The 21,766-nt window shown below is 40.6% G+C and overlaps 1 protein-coding gene across 1 annotated transcript; it reads left to right on the forward strand.

Annotated features, from left to right (window-relative positions):
* The first annotated feature begins 332 nt into the window (after nt 1-332).
* On the forward strand, nt 333-1,586 carry LOC149157008 (uncharacterized). Its single transcript, XM_089444939.1, has 4 exons — nt 333-347; nt 472-673; nt 814-1,342; nt 1,448-1,586. The coding sequence occupies exons 1-4, from the start codon at nt 333-335 to the stop codon at nt 1,584-1,586; spliced, it is 885 nt and encodes a 294-aa protein (XP_089301065.1).
* The last annotated feature ends 20,180 nt before the right edge of the window (nt 1,587-21,766 follow it).

A 21,766-nucleotide genomic window follows, 5' to 3' on the forward strand; every position in this document is an offset into this window, starting at 1 on the left:
TACTTGGAGAGGGCCAAAAGAGAAGAAGAAGCCCCTCTGATTGAAGCGGCCTATCAAAAACACTTGGTAGATGATGAAATTTTCTTCCAACATCGACAACAGGTGAGCAATGCATGATCTTGACTTTCCCAGTCCAACATTAATATTACCAAGTTTGAGAATATTGGATTATTTAAAACTGAATTGCTTCTGCAATTTTTAGCCTTTTAATCTGCACGGGTGGGGTGGGGCTCTTTTTAATATAATACAAGTTTGTGCAATGACAGCAAGGAATTGAAGAGAGAAGACAACAACACGTTGCAGATGTTGCGCAGAAGAATAGGCTTATACGAATGTTGAGCGACAAGGTAGTGTTTTGCATTTTTTAAATTTCCTACCCATCATGGCAGGAGGTGAGCTATTTTATGCTTTTTCCAGTGCGACGGACGGACGGACGGACTTATTTGGGTTTGTTTTGTTTTGATAACGCAGAATGTCTTTCACAATCAAGTAGTCAGCCATCGTGAGGGAGAGTTTGAGAGACTGAAGAGAGAAAGAGAAGAGAGGGTTGCAGAGGTCCGAGCAATTAGGAAGCAGGAAAGAGAGATGCGCAGAAAAATGGAATATTATCGAAGGCAGGAGGCGGCAAGGTTGATCAAATTGAAGGAAGAGGAAGAAGGCCGCAAGCGTGAGAGTAAGATTGAGATTCAAGCTGCCATATGCTATTTCTATATACTTAGATTGTGCTTAACTTGTAAGTGTGTTATGCTTTTTTATTTGTTTCCGTCTATGATCAAATCTTCATATATATATATATATATATTTGTGTTACAGAGGAGGAAAGAAAACGCAAACAGGATGCAGAACGAAAAGCCAAGCTGGATGAGATTGCTGAAAAACAGAAGCAGCGAGAAAGAGAACTGGAGGAGAAGGAGAGGCTACGAAGAGAAGATTTGATCAAGGAGGAACAAATAGGTTCAAAGGCCGCCTCACAGCCAACGGCAAACAAATTTGTTCCCCGAGCTCTGCGCAAGGCGGTTGAATCAACTGGCAGTACTGAAGCAGATAATGAGAGGTGGCGCCGTGGAGATCATCGCCAAAGCCACGTTCATGCAGGCAGAGATGGCCACCCCATTCCTACACTACGTGAAGCAGATGCGCCCGATCAAGCTAGGGATAAGTATGCCCCTCCATCCCGTAAATATGAGCCACCTACAAAACGGACACAGACACAGACACAGGGTAAATATGAACGTCCTCCAGTGGTTTCTGGAAGGCTTGAGCCACCACCAGGAGGACGGGATGCCCAACAGGGTCCCCCACTTGGGCGTTATGGGCAACGACCAAAGTATGGTGGATTTGGATCTGGTAATACTAGGGACAAACGTGATCGTGATAGTGATCGTTGGGGAGCTAGTCGTGGTAATACTAGGGATGAACGTGATCGTGATGACCACCGTGGTAATACTAGGGACGAACGTGATCGTGATCGTTGGGGAGCTGGTCCTGACCACCGTGAAGGGCAACGTGATGGAGACCGATCGGCTATGGCTGCTGATAATTGGAGGCGTCCTTCAAAACCAAACCAACCTGACAGTCACAAGTGACTTCTGCTACCACAGACCCTTTTGATGAATACAGATATGCATTTAGTGTCAAACAAAAAATCACTAACAACGATGAATAACATTCCACACTCCACAGTGAGTACAAAATAACAACGATAAATGACATTCCAGACTGCCCAGTGAGTAAAATTAGTACATATCCATTTTAACTATAGAAGTATAAAACTAGTATAAACTAGTGAGTATGAAATTGCCATATTCATAAAAATTAGTATAACTTAGTGAGTATCTATTTTAACCATAGATTCATAAAATTAGGATAGATCTAGATTTACCAAGAGCTTAGAGGTATCAAATTTTAAATTTGAAAAAGATTTACCTAAATTAGTATAGGTTAGTGAGTATCTATTTTAACCATAGATTCATAAAATTAAGATAGATCTAGATTTACTAAGAGTTTAAAAGTATCAAATTTTAAATTTAAAAAAGATTTACATGTTAAGATTTCATTATTACAGTTGTATTTTTTAATATTTTATCGTTATGAATATTTTATATTAAAAATTGAATGAGTTATATATTTTTTTCTTATTAGGAAATAACTATATTATTTTACCTTTAATTACTTTTTACTCTCTATCTTCTATGCGGTCGTTATGCCGCGTGGATGGGACGGCCAGTTATTTGCCTCCCCACCTGGGTTTGACCCGCGATACATGCCCGCATCGCTGGGACGACCGGTTATTTGCCTCTCCACTCTGGTTCGACCCGCGATACATGCCTGCGCTACTGTGCAACTGTTGTGATTGCCGAGTCGTTGTTGGTTGTGACATATGTACAGTTTATTCCGATGTAATACTGTACCATGATGTATATATTCAGCTTCTTTCATAGGGGATTCCCCTCTAAAAATTAAAATTACTTTACTTTTAATTATTTTTTCCTTTAGAGCTTTGAAATTTTGTACAAATCTAAACATTAACACACACATATAGTATACTGCATTACATTAGTTAATATGGATATTCAAAAGAGACATGTTTTTTTTACTCTTTTATATCTTTAAAGTTAAAACAATTACATTATTTAACAATTTTATTTCAATGATATCACTGACTTCAATCTATTGTTTAATCTTCATTTATGATGTCAAATATAAATAGCTATGATCTAAAATACTATACATTTCTAAATTAAATTTTAAAAATTAAAGTGAATGTTGACACCTAATCATCAGGATTGGGTGAACATTATGTAAATAAATAAATAAGTAATGTGAACAGTCATCGGGAGATGAACTGAATAGTCTCTCCCTCATGTATATAATAAGGCCACCTTGAAGGAATAAACATACGAATCATTTTTTTCTTTGAGGAGTTACTGCCTGGCCTGACATGGTATCAGAGCCAGCTCCCAAAATTAGGTTTTGTGTAACTCCTGGTGTCAGTTTCTGCCTATTTTCTATCTTGCATACAAAACTCTGCTACTCTACTCTCCATTTAAAAGCGTTGCCCATATAAACATTGTGGTGTCAGTGCCTGACATTCTCTCTCCAGCCCACCTGTACGCTTGTCTGCTACACTGCCTTCAACCATTGACTGTGCCCTCTGGCTCCCTGGACTGTTCATAATTGTCCTCCCTGCGCTCATTGTTGGCACATTTTTTTCTTGGGTGTAACGTCTCTCTGTTTTACAGAAAAGAGTGTTGAATCTCTGTGATGAACGCCCAGCTCCCACAAAGAAACGCCCTGCTCCACGAATTCACTCATTTCATACAATCAGCATAAGGTTTTTTTGAATCCTGCGTGCTTGATAGCTGCCCACCTGCGTGCGAGAATCAAAGCACACATGCGTGCTTCATTGCTTGATAGCTGCCCACCTGCGTGCGGTATCAAAGCTTCTGAAGATCGATCTGCACGTGAAAGGGTTGATGCGGAAGTTTTGGCATACACGTTGAAATTTTGGCATATAAGGCTGACATTCCTGCTGCATGGTATATGATTGAAGCTTTTGAAGAACGCTGCGTTGAAACTGTTGATTTGTACGCTGCTCCTGTTGAAGAACGCTGGTATTATAACGTTGTTTTGGCATTGTAAGAAACGCTGGTATTATAAATTGGTACGATGCTCCTGTTTTGGCATATAACGCTGGTATTTACCTTGAAGTTTTTGCTAAATGCCATGCGTTGAATTGTTACGCTGCTCGCTGTTGCGTAGACTTTATTGTCTATTTGAGCGTGATCGTATTGGTTCCCGCCGAAGAGGGCCTTGCCCAGAAGCACAAGAGCTTCATAATTGTTTTGGCCTCCGGGCTGCTTGAGAATCCATTCCATGTCAAGTCTTGATCTCGTAGAAACCTGAATTTCGTTCATGTCACTTTGTTGCACCGCTGCAAGGAGTATTTATATAGCTCTGAGGTAAGCCTAGTTGTTTGAGGCTCTGTTAAAAACCGAAGGGTAAGTTAGTCTTTTTTGACCTCCCTTTTCTCTTTGTCCATTGGGGATCGAACGTGATCATACAAGCGTGTTACTATATAGATATAACATCAAGGAGGGCATGCAACAAATGTAGCCATTATAGGCAATCGACTCCAATATTTTTTGAATGAAGCTCAGCTCTCAATCACTCAAGCTAGCCACCATGTTTGTTTATTTATCTTTGTTAGTGATAAGAGAGATGTTTTGGAAAAGATGGTAATGAACCTGTTGTTGATTACAGTCCAAGAACACTGTTGTTCTGGTGCATTAACTCGATGACCGTGCTTGGTATATGAATATTGTGGAATATGTTATAAGGAATACAATATATATTGCATGATATATGAATATTGAGAGCTTGCAGTTGATTCCATTTTGTAAAGACATAGCAAATTACTATTAGTGTTTTGTTACGAATACTGTAATTATTTTTGGGCTCAGTTCAATTTTTTATGATGGAGAAGTTTGTTGAAAAAGAGAAGGGTTTGGAAAAGAAGACAACTCTTCTTGCACACAGAGAGAATAATCTTGCTCAAGATTCTTCCAGAGGAAGAGGTAGAAGATATTTCAGAGGCGGGGGGGCAGAGACTCTCAAGGAGAAAAGGCAGATTTGCACTGCATACGCTGCAAAAGAAATGGATCACATGATGCCTCTACATGCAAGCTACCATGGGACAAAATTGAGCAGCAAAGAAACCAACAGAAAGGTAAAACTGATGATACAGACAAAGGTAAAGCACCTAAATCCGGTCACTATGTTGTGACACAATGTAATATTGGAGTAAATGAAGATTTATTTAATGCTTCACTTGATTCTTGGAAAAATGATTGGTTGCTTGATTCAGGAGCAACTTGCCACATGACTCATAGAAAATATTTTTTTGAAGATTTCACTGACAATGTTGATGGAGCAGTATACTTTGCAGACCAATCAAAAATCAAGCCATCAGGGCTTGGCACAATTAGGCTTAAACTGCCTGGTCTTCCAGACTTTCTTCTGTATCATGTTATATATCTCCCACAACTCAAGAGAAACTTGCTATCCTTGTTTCACATCCGCCGGCAAGGTCACTCCATTCATATGTTTGATGGCAAGCTTGAGGTAAGAAAAGCATTTGACCACTCACTTGTCATGAGGGGAATAGAAGAAGAAAGGCTTATCAAGCTGCAAGGTACCTCTGCTCGTGTACAACATTTCTCATACAATTCTCATCATGAAGAAGGTACACTTCCATCAAGTTTATTATGGCATGCTAGATTTGGACATTTGAACTATGATAGTCTCCGCTTGTTGAAGAAAAATGGTGTTGCTGGTTTGCCTACAATTCCTAGGAAATTTAAGCAATGTGATGCTTGTATTCTACGAAAGCATAGCAAACATTCTTTTCATGATTCACATTCAAGAGCACATAGAAAACTTGAACTCATTCATTCAGATTTATGTGGTCCAATGCATGTTCCTTCCGCAAATGGAAACAAATATATAATGAATTTTATTTATGACTACACCAGAATGTGTTAGGTTTATTTATTGAAGAACAAATCTGATGCTTTTCAAACATTCAAGAACTTTCATAAATGGATTGAAAATGATGCACAATCTCATATTGGGTCTATTCACACTGATAATGGAAAAGAATACACATCAAATGAATTTGAAAACTATCTTCGCTAACATGGGGTCCAACATCAAACAATTGTGCCTTATAATCCCCAACATAATGGTGTAGCTGAAAGAATGAATAGGACAATCCTAAATATGGTACGATCCATGCTTTTCTTCAAAAATGTAAAGATAATGTTTTGGGCTGATGCTGTTCTATGTGCTGCATATATAAAGAATAGATGTCCATCTAATGCTATAAGAAACAAGACTCCATATGAAATATGGTATGGACATGTTCCTTCGGTAAAGCATCTCAAGGTCTTTGGTTCCACCTATTATGCCTTAATACCAAAGGTACATAGAAACAAACTTGGTGCTAGAAGTTGTAAGTGTATCTTTCTGTGGTGTTCAAACACCTCCAAAGCATATCGTCTCTATGATGAAGTAAATAAAAAAGTTTTTTATATCTAGAGATGTAATTTTTCTTGAATCATCCAAAACTGACAATGTTGTTGAGTGGCAACTTGATCACTTGGATAGATTCACAAAAGCAAAATCATTTCAAGAATTTGATAATCAGATTCCACATTTGAAGGGGGGATTCCTATACTAGATCAACATGTGGAATCTTCTTCTGAAGAACACTCTCCCCTGCATGAAACTCCAGCAATTGATGATGCTTTAAGTGATGTGATTGACAGAATTGGGAGACTCAACCTTGATTCAATCCCAACTCAATCAGCAGAGCAGCCTGGACCATCTGAGAAAGGTCCCCCAAAGTGGCTAACAAAAACACTTGAAAGTGTTCATCCTGATGAGGTTCGAAAGACAGGAACTAGAAATTCAAACCGGCAAAATGGAGGTGATGTGGATGACTCTAATTCACCTGTTGATATGGATGTTTCTTATGATTGTGAATTGAACTTGTCTACAGATTTTGAACCAACTTCCTTCAAAGAAGCTGCTTCTCATGATGAATGGAAAGAATTGATGCAAAAGGAGTATGATGCCCTCATAAAGAACAGCACTTGGAACCTAGTTAATCCTCCATTAGGAACCAAACCAATTGGCTGCAAGTGGGTCTACAAGAACAGGTATAAAGCTGATGGCTCACTTGATAAGCACAAAGCTAGGCTTGTGGCAAAAGGTTTTGCATAGAAGGAAGGGGTCGATTATGAAGAGACTTTTGCCCCCACAGCAAAATGGGCTACCATCTGGACACTATTTACCCTAGCAGCTCAGAACGGTTGGAAAGTCCATCAAATGGATGTAAAAACTTCTTTCTTAAATGGAGATCTAAAAGAGAATGTTTTTATGTCTCAACCTGAAGGATTTGTTGTGAAAGGACAAGAACATAAATTATGCAAACTTATGAAGTCCTTGTATGGCCTCAAACAAGCATCGCGAGCCTGGTATGAAAAGCTTACTGAGCATCTTCTGAAACTCAATTTCAAACATTATGATCTTGATGATGCAACTTTATTTGTCAAGAAAGTTGGAAAAACAATTGTATATCTTGTGGTATATGTAGATTATATTTTGATGACAGGGAAAAATGAAAGCTACATTGCATCCATAAAGAAGGAATTGGGGAAAAGTTTTGAAATGACTGATTTGGGCTATGTTCATTACTATCTTGGCATTGAAGTAACCCAACATCCGAAGTCCATATTTCTTTCTCAAAAGAAATACATTGGAGATCTATTGAATAGGTTTGGCATGACAAAATGCAATCCTCTTACTACTCTAATGGAACAAAGTTAAAGCTCACATCTATTGAAGGAAAATAATTCGAGGACGCAACAAAGTATAAACAGCTTGTAGGAAGTCTCAACTATCTAACTACTACCAGACCAGACATTTTGTTTGTTGTTGGAATCCTCTCCAGGTTTATGCAAAAGCCTTGTGAGGGACATTGGTCTGCTGCAAAAAGAGTTCTGAGGTACTTGAAGGGAACTCAAGACCTTGGAATCAAGTATACACAGGTGGACAACTTCAGCTTGATTGGATACTCTGATTCGGACTTCGATGGAGACAAAAAAACTAGGGTATCTATTTTAGGATATGCTATGTGTTACACAGTAATTTGTCACTGTCTCCCTGTCAGTCTCCCTACTGTGTCAGGGTTTCAAAATAATCAAGCCCATGCTCTCTCAGTTGGCCAAATGACCCACTTTGCCAAAGTTTATTTCATCAGCGCGACTGTTATTAAAATATCCGCGCTGACTAGAGGCTTGTAGTATAACTGATGCGCTGCCAGTGCGGAAGCACACTTGTTTTCCGCGCTGGTCGAATTTCATGAGCCAGCGCACCCTATGTTTGTATTAAGCCGCGCTGACACGGACCTGTCTATTATAACCTTGCGATGTCAGTGCTCCAGACCAGTTATGCACCCGCGCTGATCCTGTTTGGGCGAATTTGTTCTAACAGCCAACCTTCCAGATGACTCCAGACCTGGTTGTTGGCCTTGTGAGTATCGCCCTCCCTTTTATGGCATGTTTGTTCGTCATTTGACCCACCTTCCTTGGAGTTAAGCTCATCCTCTTACCTTCCATGGAGGCTCCTCCTCCTATTTAAACCTCTACCATTGTCATGAGCAGCTAGTTTTGGATTGTGTGGAGTTGATAGTGCTTGGATTGCTGCTAGTGTGCATTTGATAGGTAGTTGGTGTGAAAAGTGTGGGATTGTTGTAAAGCTTGAGGAAGGTTATAAAGTGTGGCTTGTGTGAGAGAGAGTTTGTCTTGGGAAATCTATCTCCAAAGGTGAATGCTTAAGAGACTTGCTGGCTAACCTCTTGAGAAGGATTCGACGTCAGAACATTTGGTTGTACTCTTCTCTGTTATTGATGATTAATAATAGATGACTACTATTATGGTTCCATTCTCATTTGTCCTTATGATGATTAATGTGAATTACATCCTTTCTGACTGATGTATAATTGCTTTTATTAGATTTCACGCTTGTATTTGTATCTCTCTTCGTGTGTGCAGGTATCCATTCACCAGGATCGTGAAGGATTGTGACCAGCCAAAGCGAAGGAGCGAGGACAGGGCTTCTTCATCAAACATAAGCGTTGGAATTCAAGTAGGTCTTCTTTGCCTACCTTTTACTTGCAATTAGGAACTTGCGTAGTAGCATTGTGTGATTGTTACTAGACCCGTTCTGGGCTAGTAGGGATCGTCTCTGTCCGCAGAGAGGATTTACCTCCGTAACAATTTGGCGACCTTCGTAACTGATTTATTTCGCGAATTTCGTGATGTTTTTGCATGGTCCTATGAAGAGATGCCCGGCATCGACCCTAGTATTGTGGTGCACGAGATACCTACATATCCCAGGGCCAAGCCTGTTTGTCAGCGCCTACGCCATGTGCACCCCCGAAAGGCCGCCGCCATCAAAGCGGAAGTCGAAAAGCTTCTCAAGGCCGGTTTCATTTACCCCATTCCCCTGACGGATTGGGTTTGTAATATAGTCCCTATGAATAAAAAGCAGGGCACTATCCGAGTTTGTGTTGATTACCGCGATATCAATCGTGCTTGTCCCAAGGATAACTTCCTTACACCCTTCATCGACCAGCTTATTGATGACTGTGCGGGAAGCGAAATTTACTCGTTCATGGACGGCTTCTCTGGATACAACCATATCAACATTGCACCCACTGATCAACACAAGACGGCTTTTATCTGTCCTTGGGGCACTTTTGCCTACAAGAAGCTACCTTTCGGTCTAAAAAATGCCAGCGCTACCTTCCAGCGTGCAATGTCATATGCTTTTCATGATATTCGAAAAATCGTACAGCCCTACCTGGATGACCTTCCAGCTCATTCAGCAAAGCGTCAGGACCATCCATCCCATCTTCGCGCGATTTTTCTCCAATATAGACACTATCGTATCAGGCTCAACCCTCATAAGTGTGTCTTCTGCGTGGAATCTGACCGACTACTCGGGTTCATCGTCTCCCAAGAAGGTATCCGTTTGGATCCTCTCAAAGTCGAGGCCATCCTGAATCTTCCTCCCCCTGCTTCTTTGCAGCAATTGCAGAGCTTGCAGGGGAAAGCAAATTTTCTTAGACGGTTCATTCCGAATTATGCTGAGGTAGCTAAGGGTTTCACACGATTGTTGAAGCGAGACACACCCTTCCATTGGGATGCCATCGCTCAGGAGTCTTTCAAGCAACTCAAGCATCTTCTTGTCTCTGCTCCATTGTTAAGACCTCCGAACTACCATCGTGATTACACTCTCTATCTGGCTGCCGCAGATACCACCATCGGCATGGTTCTGGTGCAGGACGACGATGATGGCACTGAACACGTTATTTATTACCTTAGTCGCAACCTCTTGGATACGGAGACTCGTTATGCTTATGTTGAGAAGTTGGCATTGGCTGCCGTGTGCGCCGTCCAACGTTTCCGTCACTATATCCTGTTGCGCACTACGACCGTGATTTCCGACTACAACCCTATGACGTACATTCTGTCGCGTCAGTTGCTGGGGGGAAAATACTCGAAGTGGATTGTCATCCTCCAAGAGTTTGACTTGGAATTTACTGCTGCCAAGTCTAAGAAGTCTCTGGTCTTCGCTGAATTGCTTTGTTCTTTGCCATCCTCTTCTGCACCCCCTGTTCCTGAAGAGCATATTCCGGACGAAACATTGTTTCTGATCCGCACCCTCGACCCTTGGTATGGGGACATCATCGTATATTTGCAGACGTCTTCCTTCCATCCTAATGTCTCGAAAGACGCTCGACGAAGGATTCATCATCAATCCCAACACTATCGCATCGTTGGCGATACCCTATACCGCCTCGGTGTCGACTCTGTTCTCCGCCTATGCTTGACTCTTGAGGAAGCTGAGCGAGTGTTGAATGATTGCCACTCCGGTGCTTGTGGTGGTCATATGTCCGGGTATGCTACTGCTCAGAAGATCCTCCGCTGGTTATTTCTGGCCTTCTATATTTAAAGATTGTATCCTTGCCGTTCACGCATGCCATGAATGCCAGATCTACCACCGGAAGATGCATGCCCCCCCTGCACCACTGCACCCTGTTGTTACCGTAGGTCCATTTGCCAAATGGGGCATCGATTATACATCCTGTAACCCTTGCTCGGCCGGGGGGCATGGGTTTATCATCATTGCCGTGGATTATTTCACCAAATGGGCTGAAGTGATGCCTACACTAACCGAAGACGGTCACACAGCGGTGCAGTTTTTGTTTAATCATGTCATTACTCGGTTCGGGGTCCCTCAAGCCATCGTCACTGATCACGGAAAACATTTTCGTAATCATATGATGACGGAATTGACAACCCAGCTAGGCTTGCGTCAGGATAGTTCAACACCGTACTATCCCCAATCCAACGGTCAAGTGGAAGCTGTGAACAAAGTCTTGATCACAATGCTTCAACGCACCGTCAACACACACATGTCTAATTGGCACCTGATGTTATTCACCGCCTTGTGGGCCTACCGGACCTCTGTGAAGGACGCCACCGGTTTCACCCCTTTTCAGTTGGTTTATGGACTGGAGGCCACCCTTCCTGTTGAGTGTGAGATTCCTTCGTTAAAGTTAGCTGTCGAGTTGCTTCCCAACACCACTCCGATGGAGGAACGGCTTCTTTATCTAGAACGGTTAGATGAGACCCGTCGTTTAGCTTCTCTGGCTATCGAAGCGCAAAAGAAGAGAGTCAAGGCTCACTTTGACCATAATATTCAACCTCGTTCCTTTGTTGAGGGAGACTTAGTACTGCTCTATGATCAAGCTAAGGATAAGCTGGGGGCAGGAAAACTCGAATCCATGTGGCTAGGTCCCTATATTGTGAAGAGAATTTTACAGAAAGGAGCATATGAGCTGATTGACTATGAAGGAAATCCTCTTGACAAGCCCCGCAATGGGCTTTATTTGAAGAAATATTATGCATGATCTCATGCACCTAGTTTGTACATACGTGTGTTTTTAGCAAGTGTGTGATGAGTGTATGATTTCATGTTTTGCTTTGGTGTGAATGCGTGCTTGCCTCTTATTGCGTTTTCTGCTTCTTGTGCAGATGTCTAGTGCACCTTATGTTGGTTTCGCTGATGGTGCTTCCCGTAGCACTTGCAATTTGTCGTCTGCGGTGTAGGCGATCTATGATGCTCACGGAGAGTTGTTGGACCTTCAAGGTGTGTGCTTGGGATGTACCACTAACAATGTTGCCGAGTACAGTGCTGTGATTGAGTTATTAGCTGAGGCAATTGATCTCGGCATCCGTACATTGGTGGTGAACCTGGACTCTCAACTTGTCGTCCATCAGCTCAACGGGCGTTATTCCGTCAGAGACCAACGCATCCTAAGGTTGTATCTACGTGTAAGATTGTTAGAAAGGAATTTTGATTACATCACATATCAACACATTCCGAGACGATTAAACACGTTAAGTGATGCATTGGAAAACCATGTATTAGACAAACATTTGCGAAATAGATAAACGTCATACAAGAAGACATAGAAAGCATAATAAGACCATAGAATAGGCATATGTAAATAAATCTTTTCCAAGCATAGTTTGCATGCGTCCTATGTGTGCTTTTAAGCTTGCATTAAAAAATTAAAATATATGGGTCATGTGTTGTGCAACTGATACATGAGATTACATTTGTATTAAACATTTGCATAACATATAAAAACATCATCATATGTAAAAGATCCATCCAAAATCGGTATGCATATATATATCGTGTGGCGCACTAGGTGCTCAAAAATAAGTGTATATGTCTAACATAAAGCCGAAGTCCTCAGTACATCTGAGACGAGTGTCTCTCAAAAACAGCAGTGGAAATAAATCCTAGGTAACTACTGTGGTGGGTTATGCTCTCTATAGCATACCACCGCCCGTGCCACCCGCCTCAAAAGGCAGTGCATCCTGGGCTCTACTCCCACTGTGTGAATCTGGGATGCTATGGGGACCTCCTCGATCCCCTGGTAGTCTGGGACTCCCTCCAGTAAACCCTCAAGGTTGTTCACCACAACCTCAGGTGTATTGACTCCTGGAGGAGCCAGGGCCAAGACTCCATCACCCTAGGCCTCTCTCCTCGCATCCGGAGCCAAGCCAAGGGGTCTCGCTGGTCCTACATCTGCATATCATAGCATTTATCGTCAGGCATGTACATGAAAAATCCAAAAACATTACAAAACATAAAAAATCAAAAGAGATCGAGTGGCTTACCACCATCGTCCCACTGCTCTCCTGCAGGCAGTGGCATGTCTGGGTCACCTCTGAAATCAATCCCAGCATATGGCCAGTCCTCTACGAAGATAACTTGGTGCTCGAGCCACTCTCGGAAATAATGCCCCCATGCCACTGGGCGGCCGCCACCTCCTCGCGGCATGATATGCCCCCACCGACTGGCCCTCGTGTCTCGGGGACCCCTAGGTGGATCAAGGGCCATGTCCTGCAGCTGTAACGCCGGCACCCGCTCCATCATGAGCGGGACTAGAATGGACCCGTAACCGAACTGCTTCGACTCCCCGCGTCGGCAGTTGCTCAGTTGCCTCTTCATGCTGGTAGTAACAGCTGCCGCCCAGTTGAATATGGTGGGTTGTAGACACTCGAGAGCTAGTAGTAGATGGGTCTTCGAGGCCTCATGATTGGCCAAGGAACCCGCTGCCCGGGTCACCATGAAGAGTATGCTCCGTAGGACGATGTCATCCACCGACGGAATGGACACCTTTCCACTCCGTGTCTTTCGTGCCGTTGGGCACACCCGAGCCATCAGCATGTCTAGAGTCTCGCCGCTAGGACGCTACCCCTCCAGGATGGGCATCTCACCACGGCGAGATAACCCAGTAAAAAAATAGATATCCGTGAAATCGAACTCGATGTCATGGCCTCGGATTGTGAACTTGGCATCAATTGGGTTCCAGGCTCTAATCAGGAACTCCAGTAGATCAGGTTGCGCTCGTAGGCGCGGAGTGAGGAAGAATTTGAGAAATCTGCATGCCCGCATGGCATTGCGGCTCCCAGCATCGGCATAAGCGGCAATATCCTCGTTATCATGAGCTCTCTCTTGCCACACAAATGCCATTGTGTCCTGCATGGCCATTAAAAAACATTAGAAGCCTGACTAATAAAGTTTATACGTTCAAAATTGAAAAAATAAATCTTTACGGCGTCAGCGCGACTGTTTTTAAAACAGTCGCGCTGATCATGGCAGTCCTTTGTTTTTTCCGCTGGGTCAGCGCGGAAGCACACGTGTTTTCCGCGCTGACCCGGAGGTGGTACGTGTAAAAATAAATCGATCAGCGCGGACCCGATAGGGATTTCCGCGCTGACCGAGAGCGCACCAACGCTCCAAAAATCCGCCCAAATGGCCAATTTAGACCGTTAAAAAGCTAGCAAAAGGACTCAAAATGGAGCGCAGGGAGAGGAGAACTTACCTGGAACAAGTTGCAGGCTGAACGGTGCTCGCACGGGATGGAATTTGATCCGTCAACTTCGCAGCTTCTCAACGTTCTCCACAGCTCAAATGGTAACAATGGTAAAAATAGTTCATTTATCCCCCTATTTATGGTAAAAAATCTATATTTGACTATGGTAGCTCATAAATGTGGGTTTTGACCAATTTTTGCCGTATATTTCATGCTTATGTCGCTATACTATGATTTCTACATGTTTTACTATGTTTTTTAACATGTCGAATAGATTTTACGTGGGTAGTGTTCTTGTGTAGATTTTTGTCTCGATGGAGTCATAATAGCCCTGTTCACACTTGATCTCGCAACGTCGTTTTTAAGCTCTTTTTCGACGCAAAGAAAGAAAAAGATGGCCGAGCCCTCCTCTCGACTCGTTAAAAGAACGAGAGGCGGTCGCTTTTTAAGCTCTTTTTTCGACCGTTTAACTTAAAAAGATTGCCGAGTGTTTGTCGTTTCGCACTCGTTATTGGTTCCAAAACGACGTACTTCCGACCGCTTTTTTACTTTTTCGGGTCGAAGTTACTATTTACGAAAAGTACTCCTCGATCATAATGGTCGGGCGGTTCTTTCAAGTATTGTTTTATACTTTTTCGGGCTCGAGAGACACAACTCTACGAAAAAGGACCCCCCTGGAGTTTTCTTTTCCGCTGTCTTTTCAGACTCTCTAAACAGGAAAAGATGCCGAGTTTTTCCTTTGTCAGACTCATTAAAACTTAATGACATCGGGCATTGTCGAAATGACACTCTCCAAGCATATGCTATCCCCGTCAAGCTTGTCATCCAAAAATAATCGGGGTACCTGCCAGAAATGGTGGGGAAAATGGAACTGTAATAATTGTCGTGTCGGCAGTATGTCGCTCTTGAACATGGCACTGGTCTGCGTTCGTGTCTGGGTGGGGACTTCTCATCTTGTTTTACACTAGCCTCCGTGGGTTCGGGTTATCCTATTTGGCCTCTCATCTGCTCATTGCCTTGTCACCATGACCTCTGCTCATTTGATGTAAAATACTGCCAAATCCACTGTCGTGCCACCGATATGTTCAAGAGAAGTTGACCTCTGCAATAGTACAACCTTTGCTTATATCTCACACAAAATATTTTACCTCTGTCTCGCGTCGATGATGTGGGGAACATTATGGCCCACCTTCGATCAAGGTCACTTCCTGTCGACTTCAGCTCATTATCCATGAAGGCGACTTAGAGACTCCCTTCAGGTGCCTTAGGGCCTGCATGCCTCAATGGCAGGTTCTTCGTGTTCGACGCAAGGTTTACATCATTGGCCTCCGATCGAATGATTCTGCAGGTGTTCGACACCAGCTCATTGATTCACAAGCCGCGAATTGTACCTATAGTACCTTGAGGGCCATTGTCATTATTGGTGGTACCTCTCGCGTCTGTTAACAGTTTTCATCATTGACTGGTAATCAGACGATGTTCATGCATGTTCGACTTCAGCTCATGTATTCACATGCTTGAACTTGTACTTTGTTCGGGTCGGGACGGAGCGCAAGACCCTGGATCTCTGTCTATTATGATCCAGGCTGCGATTTTGTGGATATTTATGATCATTACATGACTCATTGATGGATGGCTGCGCCCATACCTGAGTCTTCATGGATGGCTGCGACCATACCTTATTATCATCATGGTCTCCTTAGCTGGGTGGCTGCGTCCATACCACAAACCTTCTTCGCATGTCTTTTGGATGGCTGCGCCCATGCCTAGACTGCATGTACTTGATTATCAGAGATATTCGGTCCTTCCTGGTGGTGTTCCAGTTCAATGGGTTTTGTAAAGCATTTCACCCCTCCCACTCTCTCGGGTTTCACGCTTTAGGGGGCAATCTGTTACACAGTAATTTGTCACTGTCTCCCTGTTAGTCTCCCTACTGTGTCAGGGTTTCAAAATAATCAAGCCCATGCTCTCTCAGTTGGCCAAATGACCCACTTTGCCAAAGTTTATTTCATCAGCGTGACTGTTATTAAAATATCCGCGCTGACTGGCGGCTTGTAGTGTAACTGATGCACTGCCAGCGCGGAAGCACACGTGTTTTCCGCGCTGGTCAAATTTCATGAGCCAGCGCACCCTATGTTTGTATTAAGCCGCGCTGACACGGACCTGTCTATTATAACCTTGCGATGTCAGCGCTCCAGACAAGTTATGCACCCGCGCTGATCCTGTTTGGGCGAATTTGTTCTAACATCCAACCTTCCAGATGACTCCAGACCTGGTTGTTGGCCTTGTGAGTATCGCCCTCCCTTTTATGGCATGTTTGTTCGTCATTTGACCCACCTTCCTTGGAGTTAAGCTCATCCTCTTATCTTCCATGGAGGCTCCTCCTCCTATTTAAACCTCTACCATTGCCATGAGCAGCTAGTTTTGGATTGTGTGGAGTTGATAGTGCTTGGATTGCTGCTAGTGTGCATTTGATAGGTAGTTGGTGTGACAAGTGTGGGATTGTTGTAAAGCTTGAGGAAGGTTATAAAGTGTGGCTTGTGTGAGAGAGAGTTTGTCTTGGGAAATCTATCTCCAAAGGTGAATGCTTAAGAGACTTGCTGGCTGGACCCTCTTGAGAAGGATTCGACGTCAGAACATTTGGTTGTACTCTTCTCTGTTATTGATGATTAATAATAGATGACTACTATTATGGTTCCATTCTCATTTGTCCTTATGATGATTAATGTGAATTACATCCTTTCTGACTGATGTATAATTGCTTTTATTAGATTTCACGCTTGTATTTGTATCTCTCTTCGTGTGTGCAGGTATCCATTCACCAGGATCGTGAAGGATTGTGACCAGCCAAAGCGAAGGAGCGAGGACAGGGCTTCTTCATCAAACATAAGCGTTGGAATTCAAGTAGGTCTTCTTTGCCTACCTTTTAGTTTATATCAATCTAGTTCAGATGAATTTAATTTCTTTATTGGTTACTTTAAATTCATGTTCGTAGCATCTCGTACTCTTCAAGACCCCTGATATAATTGTGTTCTATTTACTTTGGTTTTTTGCCATCAATCCAATACGTTGTTTTTCTTAATTAGGATTTAATTTCTCTCTATGCTCGTGTATTTTATTTTCTTTTCTTACAGGACAAGTGCTTGTGAAAAGAACTCAAAAATGGCTAAAAACATTTACTTTCATGTTCTTTCATTCTGTGTTTCAGATTCAGAAATGATTTGTTCTAATTTTCCATGCACACATTAGCAATATCAAAAGGCTCCTTGTAATTTCATTAGACTAGAATTGCTTGTTTTATTTCCATAGTATAGGCTTGTTTTGAATTCCTTTTTTATTATTAATAATATTAAAGAAAGAACATGTTAAATGGAAATTTGTGTGTTAGTTAAATCATATATATATATATATATAATTAAATTTTTTATCCTTCAATTATATTATAAATTATGTTTAGAAATTTGTCTCTTTAGGTTAGTTAAATTATATGTTACTCGAATTGGACCTTGCAAGTTATTTGTTGAAAGATTGAGATAAGTCAAGTTTTCCAAATTCAATAAAGTTCTAGGTATTGGTCAGGTAAAATTATTGGGTGACAAATTCATAGTTGTCAAGCTAGATATCCACTTAAGCATTGGAGGAATTTTCAAGATAGAGAATGTAGGCAGTGTGGCTACAATACCATTTTCTTTATTGTTCTCTGTCGTGGCCACCACATTCTCCTGAGCCATTTTCTTGCTCGCACTCACAAATACAAAACACTCCTCTTACTCAGAAAGAAAGCATAAATGTAGCCATTCATACTCAAACACAACAACCTTTGTTGGGGTGCCCAAAGCCAATATTTGGGAAAATATTTGTACAAGCCCAAATAAACTCCACAATGAATGAGCATCATATTAATGATAAAATTACTTATTTATACATGTGCAATCTAGGTACAAGACAATTATGTCTTGGTAACTTATTAACCATAAAAAAAGAATGTAAAACTAATTACATATTATAAAATATCAATCTTGAAGGATTAGTTAACATCCCCTCTTAATTCGAAGGGACATCTGACATGTCGAGTAACATTTTAAACTTTTCAAACTTTTCACATCCCATTGGCTTTGTAAATATGTTTGTGATCTTCTTTGAAGTAGGACAATTGTCGGATGAATAACTTTGGCCTCTACATAATGTCAAATCAAGTGATATTTGGTGTTAATATGCTTGCTTTGATCATGAAACTTGGGATTCTTGGCCAATTGAATTGCAGAAGAATTGTCAACAAGCAGTGGAGTTGAAGTCTTTGTTTCTCTTGCAAGGTTTCAAGTATTTTGCAAAGCCAAGTGATTTCTTTTATAGCTTGAGCTACTCCAACATATTCGGCTTCGATGGTAGAATCAGTAGGAACAAATTGCTTGCATGGTCAACCACTGATGGCTACTGATCCAAGACTCATAAAATAACTAGAAGTAGAGACTCCATTCTCCTTATCTCCATTGAAATCAGAATCTGAATAGTCGATGAGATGGAAATCTGCAACTTTGTAATATTTGATGCCATATGTTTGAGTGTCTTTCAAATACTTGAGCACTCGCATTGCTACATTCCAATGACCTTCACATGGCTGATGCATGAACCTGGAAAGTATCCCTACAACAAAAGTAATGTCAAGTCGAGTAGTAGTTAGAAAATTCAAAATTCCAACAAGTTGCATGTACTTTGTTGGATCTTCAAACATACTTCCTTTAGTGGAAGTAAGCTTCAAATTCTGCTCCATAGGAGTAGCGACAATATTACAATCCCGCATCCCAAATATGTCCAATAGCTATCCAATATATGTTTTCTAAGAAATGAAAATATATTTGGGTTTCTGATCAACTTCAATCCCTAAATAATAATGTAATAAACCCAAATATGTCATGTCAAAAACTTTCAATAATTCTCTTTTAACAGACGCTATATAGTCATCATTGTTTCCAGTGATCATCAAATCATCTACATACACAACCAAATATACAACTAACTTTCCAATTTTCTTAATAAAAAGAGTTGCATCATCTAGATCAAATAAGTTATAATTCAACTTCAAAAGGTGTTAGTTAATTTTTCATACCATGCACGAGATGCTTGTTTCAGTGCATACAAAGCCTTCACTAACTTACGTACCTTTTTCTCTTTTCCTTTGATAGCAAAATCTTTTGGCTAAAACATATAAACATCCTCCTTCAAATTTCCATTCAAAAAAATTGTTTTAACATCCATATGATGTATTTTCTAACTATTCTAAGCTGCAAAAGAAAACAGAGTTCTAATTGTGCCCAATTTTGCTGTAGGAGAAAATGTCTCTGTATAGTCAACACCTTCCTTATGAACGTAGCCTTTTGCTACAAGTCTTGCATTGTATTTATCAAGTGAAACATTTGCTTTGTATTTGACCTTATACACCCATTTTCATCTAATGGATTTGATACCTGCAGGAGGATCCACTAACCTCCAAGTTCCATTCTCAATAAGTGCATCATATTCCTTTTGCATTCCATCCTTTCATTTATCAGAATTAGAAGTGTTTTCAAAACAATTAGGTTCACTAATTGTACGATGATTGAATTCATAGTCATGAGAAACATTTCTTGAAATCACCTTTAGAAGACATTCATGTTTCAAAATCATCATACTTGCTTGGAACTTATCAAGCATGTGTAGATCTTTGTAAAGGTTGTTGAAGTGGTTGTGATAGTTGTTCATCCTAAAGTATAGGTTTTTCAGGAACACTTTCTGACCCTGCAGAAACAACACTATCCTCCAAATTTTCTTCAACATTAACATCTTTATCATTCTCATGAGTGAAAGATGGAAAAACCACAAATTGATCCAGAATGGGAACCCCCCTTCAGTATGTGGAACATCATTATCAGATTCAAAATAGAAATTTTTAGATGCAAATTTCTCCAAATGAGTCAGTTTCCTATCAATAGTAGAATTATCTTTATCTGATTCAAGAAAAATAACATCTCTAAAAAGAATGAACTTCTTGTTCTCCTCATCTTACAACCTGTAAGCTTTGGAAGTAGTAAAATATCCCAAGAAAATACATTTGCAAATCCTAAAGAACCAAAGACTAAAATGTTGAACAACAGGAAGATAATTATACCACATTTCATAAGGAGGTTTATTATTAATGACAGAAGAAAGACAATGATTGCGAATATAAACTGCAAAAACCATTGTTTTTCCCCAAAACATCAAATTAACATTCTTAAAGAACATCGTAGATCTAACCATATTAAGAAAAGGTTTCTTCATACATTCTGCAATGCCATTCTATTGTGGATTATAAGGTATGGAAGTCTGATGTTTGATTCCATTGTTCTTCAAATATTGTTCAAAAACATGAGAAGTATACTCACCACCGTTATCAGTTCTAATAATGCCTATATTCTATTGAGTTTCATTTTTAATCATTAAACGAAAGTTTTAAAAACTTCAAACACCTGTGACTTATTCTTTAACAAATACACCCAACACATTCTCGAGTAATCATCAATAAATGTCATCACATATTTATTTCCATTGGCAATTGCAACAGGCATAGGTCCACATAAATATGAATGTATAAGACCTAATTTTTGTGAAGCTCTAAAACAAGAACTATGAAAATGTTGTTTACAATGTTTTCCCAAAATACAAGCATCAGAAGATGTAATCTTTCTTGGAATTGTCGGAAGACCTTTAATACCTTTCTTTTTCATAATTTTGATGTTGCCATAATTTATGTGACCAAATCGAGCATTCCACAACAAGCTAGGACATAGGATGTCACTTTGCTGCACCAAAAAAGTATAACTTTCACAAGAATTATTAGATGAAGTACCATTTAACTTTAAAAGCATACCTTCTTCCACATCGGTCATAACAACTGCATGATCACATGCTCTTCTTATCTCGATGATGCTATCAAATCTATGAATAGAATGCCCCTGCTGCCGAATATGGATAAGAGACATCCAATTTTGTTGAAACTGTTGAATATAAAGTACATCATGTAGAACATAATCTGCAATATTCGGTATCTTCAAACGAATAGACCTAATGCTAGATGGTTTAATTTGAGACTTGTCAGTAAATTAAATAACACCATCAATATCATCACTGAAAGTTTCAAAAAATCTCGCCTAAATGTCATCTGACAAGTGGCTCCCAAATAAAAAATCCAACTATCTCGACATGAAGAAAATGTAGTGTTGACAGTGAGAAACAATGTACTGTGAAGACTCTGATGATTTTCCCTTATCTGGTGGTGGTTGATAGTTCTTTTCATTCAAATGTTCTCTCATTTCACGGACTTCTCCCAAGGGATTTTACAGTTAGCAGCAATATGAATAATTTTATCACATCTAAAACATTTGATAGTTGGTCTATCATTAAAATTCTTTTGTTGTCTGTCTCCCTGATTATTTTTGTCGCCTGTGCCTCTATAATTTCTCCTACCACAACCTTTACTACTTTTATCACCTTTAGAAGTTTCAGCATGAGACTTCTGAACCTTTTGTGCAAGGCACAAAGTTTCTACATTAGAGTTACGCTATTTAAACAACTTTAACAATAACAGAATAATTTCAAGTTCTGAGTGTGAATCGTACAATTCTTTCAATTTCTTTAATGCTTCAAATAGAGTACCACAAGAAACAATATATCGGCTTACCTCTTTTGTCGTCGATGAAATTATTAATGCATATGCCTTGT

The sequence above is a fragment of the Pinus tabuliformis genome, chromosome 9 (genome assembly GCF_031772625.1).
Source record: "Pinus tabuliformis cultivar Carrire ecotype Pingquan chromosome 9, CPIR1, whole genome shotgun sequence".
Taxonomy (NCBI): domain Eukaryota; kingdom Viridiplantae; phylum Streptophyta; class Pinopsida; order Pinales; family Pinaceae; genus Pinus; species Pinus tabuliformis.